The 15,182-nt window shown below is 35.9% G+C and overlaps 1 protein-coding gene across 1 annotated transcript; it reads right to left on the reverse strand.

The window, feature by feature from the left end:
* Window positions 1-231: 231 nt before the first annotated feature.
* slc45a2 (solute carrier family 45 member 2) lies at window positions 232-14,392 on the reverse strand. Its single transcript, XM_084387317.1, has 8 exons — window positions 14,034-14,392; window positions 13,196-13,876; window positions 12,384-12,557; window positions 7,873-8,219; window positions 5,894-6,037; window positions 2,797-2,920; window positions 2,185-2,390; window positions 232-483 (listed from the first exon to the last, which is right to left on the reverse strand). Exons 2-8 carry the CDS (start codon window positions 13,644-13,646, stop codon window positions 268-270), a joined length of 1,662 nt encoding a protein of 553 aa, XP_084243443.1. The 5' UTR covers window positions 13,647-13,876; window positions 14,034-14,392; the 3' UTR covers window positions 232-267.
* Window positions 14,393-15,182: the final 790 nt, after the last annotated feature.

Below are 15,182 nucleotides of genomic sequence, written 5' to 3' on the forward strand. Positions count from 1 at the left end.
GGTGAAAACATTTCACCTTAAACGAATAATGAAATTGCATAAGACATCAAAATCTTACAATTTTGTCAACTCTTATTCAAGTACATCTAATCTTTCCTTCAACTTCACTGATGAAGGCTGTTATTTGAGAGTGTGGCATGTAGATTGGAGTGCAAAGAGAAAGACTTGACTTGAGTCTGGCTCAGTACCCAGTATCCTGCTCATTCTCAGTGATTAGAGGAGACGGACCATGACATAGAGAAAGGTAATTTATTTGAGGCTTATACATCACATAAAGAGCGCAATAAAGAGGCAGCCAATTAGGGATACCGTTGAGGCAGAGATCACCACCACAATCACACTGCCTGCTAGATTGACCAGGGCTCCCAGTCCAGCTCCCACTATGACCTGAGCCAGCTGCACCATGCAGGTAAGAGCTGCGCAGTCCATGCCAGTCCCACGGCTCTCGAGAGCTGGTTCATCACTGATCAATTTTCTTCGCTCCTATGACAAGAGAGAGGCTTTGCATGAGAGAAGGGCTATTGTTAACAAAATATTACACACGGACATTAATTAAAGATCAGAAAATGTCTATACAGCATTCCAAAAAGGATGAAGATCATAAAGATCTGAAGTCATTTTAATGAGCAGAACACTGTGGATCTTCAGATCATGAAGCCTTGCAGAGAGCATTGTGTTTGCTTTTTGACGGTTCTAAGAAAGCATGTTCATATGCACAATTCCGAGCTCTGTGAACAAACACAGAACAATTCAAGTGAAAGATACATCCAAGAAACAAAATCAAAGTTGCATTTTAGCAGGGTTTAATCATTATCTTGATTATAATTCAGTCTGAGTTCCAGGAAGGGATTTGATTTTCCTTGTGGCTTCATTAATGCTTCAGACATGTCAGGGATTTTAGATAGAGGCTAAACAAATCCATATATGATTTGGAAAGTGAAAATCAATGTTTTAAACTAAGAACTCGATCTTGAATTATTTCATTTCATTTTTTAGATACAAAACACAGTTTGGTGTGTGCTAGTGACAGATAAAGTCTGCCTTACGTTAACATTTACTGAACAATGTATTGATTCTTATTGGTCAAATCGCAGCATTTGTTGTCTATGGCAAGGCTGTGTATAGTAACTGACTGCTCATCTTATGTTTAATCTAATAAAATAATTCCAATTTGAGTCAATATTTATCAATATCAATTAAGTCATTACAGTTTTATGTATTTACTTGTTTGTAGCCATGTAATAAGGAGAATAATGTCCAGTAAGATGGTTTTTAATCACAAACTAAACCACTTGAGGATAATAAATTACCCACCCTCTTCACATAAGTGTCCTGATTACAATCAGGTTTATTTTGGGATCATGACTGTCTGAGTTTACACTAGCCCTTACTGACAGGCCTTTGCATTAGATGGAATAAAAAAATAAATAAAAAATTACTTTATAATTTAAAAGACACAACCACAAATGTATTACAATGTAAAATAACTATTGTCTATTTAAATATATTTTAAACTGTACAGTAATCTATCCCTGTAATAGCTTTCCAGCAGCCATTACTCCATTCTTCAGTGTCACATTTGATCCTTTAGAAATATTATTCTGCTGATATGAAAAATTGGGTACATTTAGCAATATAGCAGGAGAATTATGTATATAATGTATATTACAATGTTATGACGGAGAATATGACTTTCTTGTTCTAAGTTGTCCAAAGCGTTTCTAAAGATACTGATTTTTATAAGGCAGCTGTCCGACTCTGAGGTGGGGAACGGGAACATGGTTTGTGTAACATTAGCAACACGTTAGCTTTTTGATTACATAGTCAAGCAAAAGGCTAATAATATCAATTACTGTCAGACAGAGAGCAAAACATAAAACTCATTAACATTCCAATAAATCGACTTGAAGACAAGCCTGTATAATTCACTCTAATATGAACTAATATGCATATTCATGGATGCGCGTATACTAAATAAAGCATGAATAATTATTTTCACAGGATTTTTTTTTCAAATATAATGTTATTTTAGTGATCTAAGACCATTAAAAGACCACCAAATATTTGGGGATTTTTGGCTTGGGCCCATTTTGTTTTCCCCCGGAGTGTATATTTTCTTGTTTATGAATTTATAAAACTGCTGATTTGTTCGTTTTTGACCTGATGTAACACTCTGAAACTGACCTCTTCCGCCTTGTGGTACTCTGAGATGAGGTTGAATGGGATGGTGTAGAGAGTGCTGGACATGACTCCAAACACACTACACAGCGTCAGCGTGGCTACAATGTTTGGAAATAGGCCGATCAAACCGGTTCCCAAACCAAACACAAAGTAGCCTAGGAAGTACAGTCCCTTCAGGCCAATATATGGCAGGAGCAGCCTCTGCACATCTGGATGGACACATATGGAAATCTTTTTAAAAAGGCTGCAACAATTGCCTTTAATATAGAACAAATGGTGAATCGGATGAATAGCAAAGACAGATTAACTCTTTCATATCACTGATAAATTGTCTTGACTGATAAATCCCTCTGAAATGGCCTTTTCAATAGCATGACTTCCAGCACTAATTAGAATGACCGGATGTTGAAAGAGACTGTGATTCTCTCATCAAATATTCTCTCATACACTCTGAAAAAGTGTATTGTACAATTTCAATCCCAGACTGACTTGGTAGGGCCATGTATTATTTGAATGTAATTGAACAGTCTTCTTTTGTCTGGATGCATTAAGAGACTGCAGGTCTAATAAAGTCAAGAAGAATGAACAGTTGAGATATGGTTTAATATTACTCACATGAATAGAGTGCAGAGGAGACAGCGTTGATGCACAGGCCCCAGCAGCCCACTTCTACCCCTCTCTCATACGTCGCATAAGAGGTGGAATTGTGTTCGGCATATGGGTTCCCCTTATATACAATCTAAAGATGGATACACAGATCCCGGGGATGTTACATAAGATAAAGCATGTGACACCATCACATTTTAAGCGATCCATCAGCCATTGGTCAAATGCAAAAACACTTAAATACAGAGCTAGAGAACCTTTCCACAGGTGTCTCTTTTTTCATAATGATACCTAAGTGAACAAGCACACCAACAAGGCTTTTTCCATTTAGACATGACATGGCAAAAAAAAAGGGAACATCATCCTCTGCTCTGTTGAGATCTGTGTGGGTTAGTTAATGCTACTGAAAGAGTTCTAATGCTCACCTTAAACACTTAAACAATACTGTTACCTGTGCAATGCAATACCTGTTAAGAATATGTCTATTCACTGCATCAGAGGTAATTACCCTGAACATTATCCACTTTGTTGAGGTCAACAGCTTTCTGTACACTTCAGCCGCCTACAAGGAGATTTACTCATTTATCTCAATTCAACACTGATAAAGCTGGCTGAGCGAGGGAAAATAAGAAAAATAAACTGCTACCTTTTAACCACAATTCAAAGCATCATTGATCTATTTTTTAGTGTGGGGCGCTACTCTTCCAGGAGTGCTAAATTGAAATCAAATGGCTTGGTAAATAAATAAAGATGAATGTTAGAGGCCGTAGAACACTTTGTCCGGGAAAGTGCGTTCACATGGGCCAATGTGAAATCTAGGTGGTTTAAATTCAAAGAGACAAGATAGTCTATGCATGACCTGAAGTTTTATTCTTATCCAAAAGGCGTTGTGAACATTATGGAGCGTTAAATACTCTCATGTAATGTTTTTTTATTCAACCTTAAATTTCCTCGCATGCACAGAAAGTCCAAGACGGACGGTATTTATGACGTTCCAGGCAATCCCTTATATGGACAAAGGTATCCAGCTATCGCTGAATAAAACCCAGACACGTTTTGACTGATGAAACGTGAAGACAATAAACACAATGTTTATTACGGTACATAAACTATAAAATATATTTTCTGCCTTATTATATTATTATTTTACATAAAATCCATGATGACTTAATGCATAAGTGTTTGTAGTACACAGACCAATCATAAAATTGTCATTAGGACAATATAGGAACAAAAAATATATATTATAGAATAAAAGATATTGGTTATTGTTCAGCCATGTATCTTGATTTCTTATCCAGTTAAATAAAACCTGTCAATTAGACAAAGGTCAAACTGGTATTACACTTGACATTTCTGTCCCCCTAACACCTGAAATGATGGCTATGCACTTGGTTAGAGATTTGATGATAACGCTCAGGAAATATGAGTTTGTTGTTGTTGTTGTTTTTTTGCTAAGCTATACTTTTGACAACCTACTTAGCTACTTAATTTTTGTAGCATTTAATATAGTCCTATACGGCAAAACAATTTAAAAGAACTAATATCTATTAATAAAATAACTGTCCGATTATTTCCAGCATTTCTTTTCATAAACTGAATCGTTTTAGTGAATTAATTCATTCGGACACACATTCCAACACATTTTTGGTCAGCACACTCAGCTGTAAAACATTACAAAAGATTTCTTTTGTAAAAGAATGCTGTTCTTTTAGTTATTTAACAAAGAATCCTGAAGAAAAATGTATCATGGTTTCCACAAACATTTGAAACAACAGTTTTCAACATTGATAATGATTAGAAATGTGTCTTGAGTGGCAGATCAGCGTATTAAAATGATTTCTGAATAATCATGTGACACTGAAGACTGGAGAAATGATGCTGAAAATTCAGCTTTGTCCATCACATCACGAATACATTACATAACCAGATTTATTAAGTTGTAATATTTCACAATATTACTGTTTTTACTGTATTTTTACTCAAATAAATGCAGTCTTGGTGAGCATAAGATACTTATTTTAAAAACATTACATCTTACCAACCCCAAACTTTTGAACTAGTATATAGCTACTCTTTAAATTGTGAAAACAAACAAAAATCAAACAAAAAATTCAAGAATATCAGTGATTTTAAAACAAAACCAAAATAACTTGACATCCAAGAATGTATCAAGCAGTGGTAGTTTTACCAGAGCCAATGATTTTGTCTGAGCTATGAATAGGCTACTCTTTTTTTTTTATAATACAATTCATATTTTCTCATTTTTCACATTAGCATTTAGGCGTAGAATGAGTAAAGCTGTTTGTTTTTAGGAGGACAAATTTTTTTCTCTTTTTTTTTTATACAATTTTTAGGCTGAGTACATTTTAGGCTGCTCTACCTCAGTAGTCTAACAGCACTCGTCAATGTCAAAATCGAGATCAAGATGGCCATTCAAATCAAAGAATCAAAGCCTTACTGTCACAACGCAACGAGAGTTCGTGGAAAGATGTAAGTGGATGCAAGTAGCAAACAACTGTTTTATGATAGAAATATCAAGCGGCCTACAGTAATAGTGATGCAAATTAAACTTTATATGAAATGTTGCTGTTTTTTTTATTGAAAACATGCATGTAATTCATAAATAAATGTGACGAGACAAGAAACGTTTGCGGTTTCGACATATTAGACATAGCCTTCGCATAAAAGTGAATGTGTGCACATTTTAAAATAAAATATTATTTGCAAATAGATTAAATTGCATAACCACAATTAGACAAAGAACTTCTTTTACCATTCTTATTTATTTATTCCCTTAAATCCCTTTTAATCCTTTAATTATTTAATTCCTTTATTATTATTATTTATTAAGTAATAACCCCCCGTCTGCCGGTAGGTGCCCCACCAAGCACAAAAGTGAAACTCCACCTATGTGTCTACTGTCTAGCAGTTTTATGCTTTACTGCATTCAGTAGGTCAGGGATTTCATTCGAAAGCTTGACTGTAATCCACTAACATTAGGAGTGTCAGCATATGTATTTTATGGCTGTTCTGATTCCGCTCTTTAAAGATAGGGATGTGCAAAATTAAAGTCAAATTCCATCAAAAAAAAAAATCCCCTCACCTGCCCCATAAAGTCAGTGAAGAAAAGCATGTTGCACAGGAAGGCTGTCCATCCCAACAGATGAGTCACACATAAACAGCGGTAATGGCTGGGCATGCTGATCATAGCTGACAGCAGAGATTTCAGGCTCAACCTCTTCTGTCCCTGAAACACAGTTATGCACACAGGTCAATAATGTCTTCTGAAAGGTTCAAAAGCTCAAAGCCATGAACACTTACCATGCAGACAACATTTCAGAAACATATCAACTTTATGCAGTACGAAGATCTTATATTCATTTCTGCACATTATACTGGGATGAGAATGTACTTTACTAAAATAATTCAATTGACACACTTCGAAAGATAATCTAACCAATTATTTGACAACATGGGCTGAAGAAACCCTTATATCAGTGTGACTTGCTCAAGACAATGTTATTAAGAATGTAGTAAAGATTTCCATAACCACAAAGGGTTGCTCATTAATGTGATATCTCTAGTCATGACATATTCCTTTTGATGCCAAAACTCAATTGCTGATGGAAAAATATATTGGTTGGGCAATGGGGTGAAACAACTATATGATTCCTCATATGAATAGAGTTGTTGATTTGGTCTTGTAATGAATATGAAGACTGAGGGGCTAAAATCAGCTAAAATCAGCAACTCATCACTATTCACATGCATGGAATACATTATTATTATTATTATTATGAACACACACACGTGTATATTTTAACATATTTAATTTACAGGACATTTTTAGGCATGGACATTATGTGAGGTTTGTAGCAGGTTAATGATTGCAAGACTCTGAGTTAGAGTCTTAGTGAGATTTACAGTTCCTTTTACCTTAGTGTCATTAATAATTTGATATGAACATTAACCCTCTAGGGTCTGAGGTGTTTTAAAAGTAAAGTAAAGAGTTTTGCTGTTATGGGAATAAAACTACAACACAGTGTAAATATTTTTTACCCTATTCTGATTATACAGACATATACCATTAGTAAAGCATTTGGGTGGTAAAGTGCATAGTAGAAATCTGGGGAAGCATTTTACAGATGTAAAAATAAGCTGCATTAAAGCATCACTTGATGTGAGTGTGACTCACTGGCATGACAAATTTCAGTCGAGGTTAAGTTTCACATGCGGAGGTTGTACAAAGAGCATGCCCAATTTTTATGATTCAGAATGAGCATGCTAATGACGATCTGAAACAGGATTTAAGACACTTTAATGATCATCCGAAATCTGTGTCCAAAACCCTGAGACCAAACAAAAAATATGTGGTTTACCATCCATAACTAAAGTTTACGGATAAAAATAAATGTAAAGAGACAAGCGTCATTAGATCAAATAAACAAGAAATATGTAAGATTCTGCACTATTTTAGATGATTAATCAATGTTCAACATTTTGCTGAAATTATTATGCTGAAAATATATATATATTTTTTACTAATACAAATGCAAAAAAGAAGTATCATCTTTTACTTGTATTAGCATTATAGTGGTCTCATGATTTTGGACCTCACCGTATAATGAGACTCAGATGTTTAAAATCCCTGCTATATTATGTAACAATTTTAAATGGTAAACCTGAGACTGGTTTAATGGTTTAAACACTTAATGAACTAATAAAATATAGTGAGAACTTTGAAAAGTGTGTAATTTTTTTTCCACTGGGGAATCTTTGACCTTCACAATCAAGTCACACATATGGCCATAATGAATACAAAACATCACTACAAAGACCTCTGAATAAGCCATTATTAGTTGTATTTTTAATAAATCAGCATGTGCTGATTTTCATTATCAACTAAACAAGGAACTGTTTCTGTGAGGCGCATGAACAATACCCAACCTAATTACAGCTCACATAGGCTGTTGCTCCGAGGTTTGAAACAGGTCATTAAAATGTGAGGGGAAATCGGGTGCAGACTCAAGCCAAGAATAAAAAGCCACATGAAAAGGATTCAAAGTAAAACAAATCACCAACCTCACTGTTAGGCTGCTTGGCACTAGGAGTGACTGCATTGGCTTCACTCAGGGCAGAGAACGAGCGCTGCCTCATTTCAGGCAGAGGTGGCAGTTCTTTGGAGACCGCGCCATAGCCATTATGACGCGGGCCTTCCAGGACTAGTGAGGTGGTTGGACAAGAGTCCAAACTGTGATCTTTAATCAATGGTTTCTCTGGGATGCTGAAAAGGTGCATGGTGAGAAAAATGCCCCAGGTTAGAGATGAGAAAAAATAGATAACTTGGTACTCTGAACCCAGTGCAAATCCAAGAGCAGAGTGACCCCAGTCCATGGCTCCAATCAGGTATCCAAAGGCTCCACCTAGACCTGCAAGGAAGCAGAGCATATTACATTGAAAAAAAATCACAATTGATTTTCTGAGCAAGTAAGCAACAAAAAGCTTCGTTTTCAATCAACAGGGAATCTGACCCCTGTTACTAATATAACCATTTGCACAAACAAGAGCCATTGTGTTGTTCTGGGGGGGCTGCTAGTAGCATCTATGGGGTGACAGGGTTGATATGACATGACTGTGCCATTTAAAAAAAAAATATATATATTTATCTGAACCTATGAGACGTTGTTTAGCAGGTAAACATGCAAGGAAAACCATCACAATAAAGACTGACTTTGAAATGTCCTTATTTTAGAAATATTTTAGAAATATCTGACGATACTAACAAAAAATACACAGCTGTAAACCGTTTAAAGTATGTTTATTTTTCAAAATTAACCTCTTCCTTGTGCCAGGACGTAGCAGGCATTTTCTTTTAAAAGATACACTACCAAAAGTTACACTGGTTACTCAAATTTTGGGGGTCTCTTATGCTCACCATGGCTGCATTTATTTGATCAGAAATACAGTAAAAACAGTAATATTGTGCAATACTTTTAGAGTTTAATGCATGTGATGGCAAAGCTTAATTTTTAGCATCGTTACTCCAATCTCCAGTCACATGATCCTTCAGAGATCATTCTAATTTGCTGCTCAAGAAACATTTCTATTATCAATGTTAAAAATGATTGTGCTGCTTGATGTTTTTGAGGAAAGCATGACTTTTTTTTTTTCAGGATTCTCTGATGAATAGAAAGTTCAAAAGGGCACCGTTTACAGTATTTGAATTTTTATGTACTATATAACTGTGATGGGTGTCTGAGGCTGGGATTGAACTCTGGTCTTCAAATCAACTGAACTGCGTCTTTACCACTGAGCTATTGTGGATGACAAACAGCAGATGGACCCAAGGGCAGAAGAATAACTTGCAGACTTAGGTGACTGAACAAAAGCTGTTTTTACTGAAGACTCCAAGTTTAAAGGGATAGTTCACCCAAAAATGAAAATTCTGTGATAATTTACTCTCCCTCAAGTTGTTCCAAACCTGTATGACTTTCTTTCTTCTGCTATACACAAAAGAAGATATTTTAAAGAAGGTTGGTAATTAAACAGTTGCTGGTCCCCATTGACTTCCATAGTATTTTTTTTTCCTACTATGGAAGTCAATGGGGTCCATCAGACATTTGGTTACCGACTTTCTTCAAAATATCTTCTTTTGTGTATAGCAGAAGAAAGAAAGTCATACAGGTTTGGAACAACTTGAGGGAGAGTAAATGATCACAGAATTTTCATTTTTGGGTGAACTATCCCTTTAAAAGTACAACAAAAAGGAAGCCGTGCTTCCAGAGAAAAAAAATCAAAAGGTGAGCAAAAGGCAAATCCAAAAATACAACAGACTTAGCTTTCTTGGCAAGGAAAATACAAGCATAGTAGGCTCAAGACTGAACACAACTGAAAGAAAGAGGCATGCTTAAACACATAGACATAATAAATACATAGACGCCCTATTGGGCGCTTTGGAACGTTGCTGCGATACGTCAACGCGTCCGCCATATTGCTGAGGGCAAGACTGCGCTGTAAACAAACGCAAGTAAACGGGTGAGCTGTGGTTTTTCTGGATAAAAACAAAAAAAAACGTTTACATTTATCAACCGATTTCAGTGGTTTGTACGTGGTGTACAAAAAGTTCCATTTCTAGTTATTTAAAATCTCGATAGTTATATCGATAGCTCATGCTTGTCATGTATTTGGCTTTTTATTCTTGGATAAGAATTGTGAAGCCCCCCATACTGAGATTATGTGAAATTTTCACATAAAATGAAATGTGAATGAAATCCAGGCAGAAAACGCAGGCATTTTTCTCAATTCCCATTATGAAAGTTATGGGTAAGTTGCCCTCCGCAATATGGCGGTGCCGTTGACGTATGATCCAAGCGGCCAATAGGGCGTCTATGTATTTATTATGTCTATGCTTAAACAGGCCAACACAAACAAGCTAATGAACCCCACAGGTGGGAGAAATCAAATACTAATGGCAACAATGAATTTTACAGAAGTTGGGGCCATCTAGTGGCTGGGAGAGTCGTTGCAGCTCAGTGCCACTAGAGGCAGGGGGAGTCATTACAAACTGGAGCCTTACAATAACAAAAATATAAACAGATATTATAATAGATAATTCAACTTAACATAAATCTCTGATGAATATAAAGTTCAAAAGGACAGCATTTACAGTATTTGGATTTTTACATAACAGTATAATAGATTTTTACACTACTGTAACAAAAATATAAATAGATATTATATTAGATATTTCAAATTAACGTGAAGTATTGAGTTATAGACTAAAGGCAGGTGGTTTTAGTGGTAATGAGTGATAATGAAATGACACAATTTTAGTAAAATACAGAGAAAAGCTAATTATCTATTGCATTTAAAAGAGCATTCTAGTTATTTAAAACAATAGCAAAGTTCCATTTTGTAATCAAAGTCATGTTACATTGCAGGTCATATTTTGTGCCATTTTGTCTCCAAAATCAGTAAAAGCAGATCACAAAGAAAAAAAAGAAAAGAAAAAAAACACCCAGGGTTATGTGCAATTACAAACACTCGAGCCCAAGAAACGACCCAGTCATGTGGCTCTGAAGCTCTCAGCTCCAACCCATGATCTCAGCACATGACTGAGCCTGTTTGGATTAGGATACCCTGAGTGCGCACAGACCCCTCGGAGCCTGACCGACACAACCAGGCTTTACTATAACTGGATAACAGACCTCATGACGTTTGAGCATTTGATTTATTTTTGCTGTGCAATTTTTCTGTGATGGTTTAGTGTATAAGAAAACATAAAATCGATTATACAGACAACAGCAACTGGGTAATTAAATAACATGGTTTGATTCATTATTTAGTGTGCACTACATTCCACACTTCCTAAAAAATCAGTGAGTGAAAATATCTTTTGTCTTGTAGATGTACTCCACACAAGACTAAAAGCACACGTGTCTTTAGTAGCCTGACTAATATGTTGTTTCCCTTTTTTTTCTTAAGAGATATGTAGTGTTATCAAAGGCTTTTTCCTTTTCAGATTGTGCAAGTTCATGCAGCAAAGAAACGCGCAGAAACAAATTCCTCCAAAGATTTTAAGATTTCGACCAGTAAACAACAGATTTTACTGAAAGTTTAGAAGACACATGCATACTGCTGCCAAACAGTAAACAAGTTGTCTAGTTACATCAGTAAAGCGGCACCAAAGCACCCAATCGACCATGTTGAAGATGACGAAAGAGGAAACAGGCTGTTGCCATACAGTGCTAGCCAATTTCACACAAGTATCTGCTTTCAAGAATGCTCCTATTAAAAATGCTTTCAGTCAGCTTCATGTTATAGAACGATCCGTAATGTATCAGTTTCTGCAGCGTAATTTGCAGAAAAGCACGCACATCTTAATTTCTCATCAAGAAAATAACATTTTTCTTGAAGAAGTGACGGGATCAAAATGGTATAAAGCAAAAATATGTTTCAGATGCACAGTGGCCATAAAAAGTACTTAAAAATGTATGAATTCCATTACAGTGGATGACACCATATTACTGCAATCTATAATGAAAATAACCATGGCACCAAGGGAAGTCACAAATGAAAGTCAACCTACAAATAAACACAGTAGTCCTTCACAACAGCACTCGCTTAATTAAAAAAAGTGCTATAATACTTCAAACTGGCATAATGTCATGATTCATAATGCTTCAGAACATCTCAACAGAAGAGTAAGGTATATTGCAATGTTTTTTATGGAATTGTCATGCACCGTAAAAAAATTTCTAGCCTCTCCAAGTCAAAATTTTCTAGTGACTGATCACATCTAAATTTTTTAATTGGCCCAAGTGCAATTCTTGTAACAATAGTCTGTTAACATTGGCTCAATGAGAAATAATACGTCAGACTAATTGAAAAATTTAGATGTGACCAGTCACTACAAAATTTTGACTTGGGGATGTAATTTTTTTTTACAGTGTGTTTTTTTTATGTCATCAGCTTTTAATGAGACAAATGTATTTTTCTTGTGCAAAAAAAAAAAAAAAAACTTCAATTAAGTTTTATATATATTTTTATCATACAAAGCAAGGCCAAGCAAACCATTTATTGTAACTCTTTACCTGTGAGTAAAGCATGATAATGAAGACCTCGCTCCTTATCCCGATGAGAACACACATCAAACAAATAGGCTTTAATGGGTCCGTCAATGAAGTCCGCAGCAAAGTCAAACATCACCACTCCAAACATAACCACCACGATGGCCCATGTCCTTTTAACATTTCTATCCAGTACAGCTGGAGGAGAGAAAAAAACATCAATCTTAGTTTTATCAAAAGCTCATTATACATTCAATGGTAATGAATTGAATATGACTTCTTATACATTTTGAAACAGGACATAGATCAGAAGGTAAAAACGAGTTAACGTATAATTAAAAAATTATGACGCTTAAGAAATCAATAAAAAAGAACTGATTTTTTCCAGTCATGTTCCTATTCTTTTAGTCTTTTGCAGTGCATGAATTAATGCATAAAATTTTTAAAAATTTCATATATAGCTAAAGGACACCCAATTGCAGTAATGAAAACGGGTGTTTTCTTCATCGTTTTAAATGTGTGTGCTTGGTAATATTAACAAGTGCACTTTAATCTTAACTTCAATCACTTTAATCACTTTAATTTTGTAATCATTTGCAGTTCCTGTATCTGCTTCTCTTCTGTCCTTGTTCATTCTCATCTTTTTAAATCCCAACCTAACAACATATTCAACGGTTCGAAACAAGCGAAAACAGATAAACTTTGCTTACCGTTTTTAAAATTACATTGCCACTTTGTATAATATTACAGCAAATTGTAACTACCAGCCTAGACACAAGTAGCTCCCGATTTGATCATCTAGACAGATCCATCACTTTTACTTCAGCAACACCTACCTGATGTAACAGCATCTCCATTTAGAAATAAAGTCAGGCCCACTAACATCATAATCCCCATTAAGAGTATGTACGGTCGCCTTCGGCCCCACGGGGACCTACAGTAGTCGCTTGCCGAGCCAATTACAGGCTGTAGGATAAAACCCAAAATAGGGCTGATGAACCACACCAGGCTGTACAGGCGTTTGGGAAGTCCAACGCTCAGCAACACAGGCGTGACAAACGCCGCCTCAACAGCGTAACAGAATTCCCTTCCGAACATGACCATGCCATGCATGATAAGCCTTCCTCTTGTGCGCTTCGGAGGCTCCACCGCTCCAAACACAGCCGGTTCCATACTGTCCAAATAGTCCTCTTTCTGTCCCGAGTCCACCGGGTAGTGCTCCATTGATGTGGACGGGCTTTCCGGTGCTGAGAACCGGCAAGGCTGGTCCTCGGTTAGGAGAGTCATGGTTCTTGGTGTTGAAAATCTTAATTCCTACTGCATAGCTGAGCGATAAAGCTCAAGACTAGTATTCACAACGTGAGTTGAGCGGAGAAGAAAAGAATGTGGTGGTCTTGTTGGGATGAAGGAAGTAAGCCTTGCTTTTTTTCCCCAATCTTTGTGGCCAAAGGCCACTGGTGGAGTCGGTTGTAAGCACGTGACAAAGATTATGAGCTGTACATGTTCTTCTCTTCCTCCTGGGTTACAAGAGGTTAGAAGTTAAGTGCAAGACAGAACCAACAAAACATAGTTAACGTAACATCAGATAAAGGGAACATTAGAGTGTTTGTGGAAATATAAAGGTTATGAAAAATTGCATGCCGGGATTGCCCATAGGTAAATCAAGTGACATACCATGTGATTGCTCTGCAGACGGCTTCAATGGGGTTGGAAAAAGAAGGCAGCGTATTTATAGTCAACGAGTCAAAGCTTACCACCCTACGCAATGTTCCCTCTCCATTCACACGACTAACCTCTGTTGCTGACTCAAATTTGTCATGAGACATTCACAGAGTCTGTTCAACAATCATGTGAGCTTTTCACGGAATATCCTCCATTCTCTCTTGGACTTAATCTATAGAGGTCGAGCTGTGGATCACAAGCAGCCGGTCAGATGGTGCCACATGCATAAAATGCCACATTCCACACATATCTCTATGTGAATGAGAATCGATTTCAGGCTAGAGTAGGTAGGAAAGATTTTTATGTAACTCATTCCTCTGGTTTACTAATAGGATTTGCCTCGAGAAAAGATGACGCAGAATGTTATCAAGAGAATATGCTTTGTTTGAAGCCAGACACTGTTTTAAAGTTTTAATGGGAGACATTACAGGCAAAAACAGTTTTTTCATGCATCTGTTAATTTTGAGATTTTGGGCTTTTTGGCTTCTCATAAAGTGTTTTTTCAGATTAGTGGACAGAAAACATCCAAAATACACTTTTAACTGTATATTTTAGAGCACTTTATCTATTTGCATCTGTAGATTTCAATTAAAGTGGCCGTTTTCTCAAAATGAGTTTTTCCTCCTACATTGAGCCAGAAATCTCCACTTCAGTAACATTTACATACACCAAACATCTATATTTTGAAGGTTTTTACGAAGGGGTTTGTTCATATATCATTTTCCAGATTTTATACAACATTTTATTCCTAAAAAAAAAAAAATGGTGAAAATGTAATTATTTTGGCTGTTGAGATATCCAAAATCCCCTCTGTAAAAACCTTTGGCTCTAATATATCAAATAAATGAAACAATATTTTTTAACCTGACTTCATCCATGGTTCAGATTTTTATTCTAGAAATGTATTCAAATTAGTGCATATTTAATTAGACAACGCCTCTTTAGCATATTTAAACATAAAATTTCAGAAAACTTGTAATACAAGTTACAACAAATGTTTGCTATTATTAATGTAATCAATCAACTGGTTAAGTATGGTGATATTTATTAGTTTTTTTGGGGTGTCTCGCCTTAATAATTGTTTTACACATTGATTATGAT

This window comes from Rutilus rutilus, assembly GCF_951802725.1.
Source record: "Rutilus rutilus genome assembly, chromosome: 18".
NCBI lineage: Eukaryota > Metazoa > Chordata > Actinopteri > Cypriniformes > Leuciscidae > Rutilus > Rutilus rutilus.

Excerpts from the sequence above, each read along its gene's own strand:
- slc45a2 (XM_084387317.1), bottom strand. The coding sequence starts at position 13,646 with ATGACTCTCCTAACCGAGGACCAGCCTTGCCGGTTCTCAGCACCGGAA. Across the intron at positions 2,921-5,893 it reads TCACTGACTTTATGGGGCAG|ATTGTATATAAGGGGAACCC; the intron begins GTGAGGGGATTT and ends ATCCATCTTTAG. Across the intron at positions 484-2,184 it reads AGTACCACAAGGCGGAAGAG|GAGCGAAGAAAATTGATCAG; the intron begins GTCAGTTTCAGA and ends CTCTTGTCATAG.